The sequence below is a fragment of the Cyprinodon variegatus genome, unplaced genomic scaffold (assembly GCF_000732505.1).
Source record: "Cyprinodon variegatus isolate N-32 unplaced genomic scaffold, C_variegatus-1.0 Scaffold95, whole genome shotgun sequence".
In the NCBI taxonomy this organism is placed as follows: Eukaryota; Metazoa; Chordata; class Actinopteri; order Cyprinodontiformes; family Cyprinodontidae; genus Cyprinodon; species Cyprinodon variegatus.
Genome location: NW_015150548.1, coordinates 441,049 through 444,319, shown reverse-complemented (window position 1 = coordinate 444,319; position 3,271 = coordinate 441,049). Strand labels below are relative to the sequence as shown.

Below are 3,271 nucleotides of genomic sequence, written 5' to 3'. Positions count from 1 at the left end.
TCTTCCTTCCTTCCTTCTTTCCTTGCTTCTTCCTTCCTTCCTTCTTTGCTTCTTCCTTCCTTTCTTACTTCATTGCTTGCTTCTTCCTTCCTTCACTCCTTCCTTCCTACCTTCGCTCCTTCCTTCCTCCCTTGCTTCCTTCCTTCCTAGCTTCCTTCCTACTTTCCTATTTAGTTTCCTTCATACCTCTCTTGCTTCCTACTTTTGTATTTAGATTCCTTCCTTCCTTCCTTCCTTCCTTCCTTCCTTCTTTCCTTGTTTCTTCCTTCCTTCCTTCTTTTCTTACTTCCTTGCTTGCTCCTTCCTTCCTTCACTCCTTCCTTCCTACCTTAGCTCCTTCCTTCCTTGCTTGCTCCTTCCTTCTGTCCTTCCTTTCTTCCTTGCTTCCTTCCTTGCTTCCTACTTTCCTATTTAGTTTCCTTCCTTCCTTCCTTCCTTCCTTCCTTCCTTCCTTCCTTCCTTCCTTCCTTCATTCCTTCCTTCCTTCCTTCCTTCCTTCTGTACTTACTTATTTACTTACTTATAAAATTGCTTTTTCTTTTTTTGGTTTCAATCAGAATCATTGATCAGGTGTGCTTTTATTCTTCAGGATACTGAGGTTCTATTTCCGGCCTTGGAGCTGCATTTCAACTACATCGTTAAGGAAAAACGTTGTAGACGCTTCGTCCTTCTTGATGATGACCCTCAGCAGGCAGCTCAGGTTAACACATGACCTTAAAATCCTTCTGCCTGGAACACTCCTTCCTGAAAAGAGTTTCCTGAGCCTCCATCAGAATCACCTCCACCATCTTATCTCCCTCTTTTTCATGCAGACATTCCCTTAATGACCAAAACTTACATACAACCTTAATATAAAATAAAACCTAAAACTATGGGTATTAAACCAAAGGACCAGGTCATAGTGTGCAGGCAGACCATCGTACAGTCATCAATGATGAGGCCTGTTGTTTCCTTTGCAGGTTTTAAATGACATCTTATCTGTCGTGGTGGAGGAGAACCAGCGGCGCCATTCTGAACTCATCCCCAACTGCGTTCGTCTCCAGTGCCTTCGCTGCAGGTCAGAGTTCACCTCAAATATGGCGACGGATGAGGAAGAGGACACAGGAGGAGGAAGAGGCAGGAGTAGAGGGGGTGCTGCTGAAGGACAGTACTGGGAGGAGCAAACGGAGGCAGATTCCTCCAATCATGGCGGCACAGGTGAGATGCTCATGTCAATCATTTACGCCTTTATACTTAACGATTAGAGAAATCTCCCTGATTCGCTTCACCAAACATGTTCCTTTATTTCCGACTTTCGATTTATCATGTTCCCACTGAGAAGATCCAAACAGTTATTCATTGGTCTTGTAAAAAGTGATTGCTAAAGATGTTACAATACGAGAAATTATCTTTTCTTTTCCAATAAACTTGTAATTGCTGGAGGTTATGTTGGAATCTGAGACTTTTTCTATCCGGCTTAATGTTTTGTTCAAAACCCTGACTGCAGGCTTTGTGGTTACAGCTAAGAGATAACACTGTAGACAAGGACACACACCCGGCAAGCAGCAGAACATCTGTCAGCCGTCTATTACTGATCTGCCTGAGGTTAAATAGTTACCCAAAACAAAAATAATGTTTGACGCCTCTGAGCGAAGCATCCAAGACCTTATCGCTTTCTCATTTTCTCAGGCTGCCTCTTGCAGCCGCGTTCCCACCTCTGTAATCAGTCAGAGACTGATAAATCCCTTGAGCTCCAGCAGCTGTGGTTTGACCGAACCCTGCTGTGAGGCACGCCTGGGCATGCACAGATCGTGTGTGCAGGCTGTGTTCGACAAGTTAGGAGGATTTCTCTACACCTTGGTCCTTTGTTGGTGCGTTTAACCTTGGCACCCTGAAAAACCGCTGACAAATAGCTCTTTTATTCCCACAAATCTGACCTGAACACGCCTGCTGCTAGGAAACGTATTTTCACCTTAAGGTGAAGATGCTTTCCAGTTCTATGAAACAAAACATAACATAATACACATATTTGAAGGTGGCCATAGCTTTACTCATTGACATTATTTTACAAAAAAAAACAAACAAAGCAGCTAATCGCAGGATTTAGAGCACTTTCTACAAGAAAGAAACAAAGGAGAAAATGTAATGTTAGCAATGTACGTGTCTCAACAAACAATAGGCTGCAAGTACTTTCTATGACGAAAAAAACATCCAGAAAGGAAAAATGAACGGAAGATGATTAGGGCCAGTGGAGAAAAAAAATACATATATTTCAGTTTAGTATGGGAAAAAAGTCAGACTTTAATCTCAGAATTCTGACTTTTGTCTCAGAATCTGACTTTAATCTCTGAATTCTGACTGAATTCTGACGAAAAAGAAAGTCAGAATTCTTAAATTAAAGTCAGAATTCTCAGAAAAAAGTAGGCCGCAAGTACTTTCTATAAACACATGAAGTCCAAAAGGAAAAATGTACGGAAGAGCATTAGGGCCAGTGGAAAAAATTAAGTTAACTGATTTTTAAATTTTATTTCAGTTTAGTATGGAAAAAAAGTCTGAATTCTGACTTTAAATGTCAGAATTCTGACTTTAATCTCAGAAGTCTGACTGAATTCTGACAGTAAAAAAGTCTGAATTCTTAAATTAAAGTCAGAATTCTGAGGAAAAAAGTCAGAATTCTGACTTTGAAGTCTGACTGAATTCTGACAATAAAAAAAGTCAGAATTCTTAAATTAAAGTCAGAACTCTGAGGAAAAAAGTAGGCCGCAAGTACTTTCTATAAAGGAAAAAAAAAAATCATGAAGTCCAAAAGAAAAAATGTACGGAAGAGGATTAGGGCCAGTGGAAAAAAGAAAAAAAGAAAAAGTTAACTGATTTTTAAATTTAAATTATGGGAAAAAAGTCAGAATTCTGACTTTTTTTCCATACTAAACTGAAATAAAATTCAAAAATCAGTTAACTTTTTTTTTTTCAGTGGCCCTAATCCTCTTCCGTAAAAATGTAACAATGAGTCTGTCAGTAAGAGACATAACTAAACACAAAATGTAGTGAGTACTTTCTATGTTAAATTAAAAAACAAACAACAAATACATTTAAAAAAAAAGACATGATGCCCCTGTAATTTACTTAATCTATGATAAAGACACATCTAAACACAAAACGTAGTTAGCCTTAAGTGCCATCCATCTATTTTCTTCCGCATTATCCGGTGCCGGGTCACGGAGGCAGGAGTCTACGCAGAGATGCCCAGACTTCCCGATCAACACACACCTCCTCCAGCTGCTCTGGGGGGACC

At 39.8% G+C, this 3,271-nt stretch overlaps 1 protein-coding gene across 1 annotated transcript in view; it reads left to right on the top strand.

Annotated features, from left to right (window-relative positions):
- Positions 1–3,271, top strand: part of stk11ip (serine/threonine kinase 11 interacting protein) — a 49,439-nt gene that overhangs the window by 12,210 nt on the left and 33,958 nt on the right. The window contains exons 11-12 of the mRNA XM_015373960.1: positions 590–700; positions 960–1,197. Of these exons, the coding sequence (XP_015229446.1) occupies positions 590–700; positions 960–1,197 (349 nt within the window). The remainder of the gene's footprint in view (positions 1–589; positions 701–959; positions 1,198–3,271) is intronic.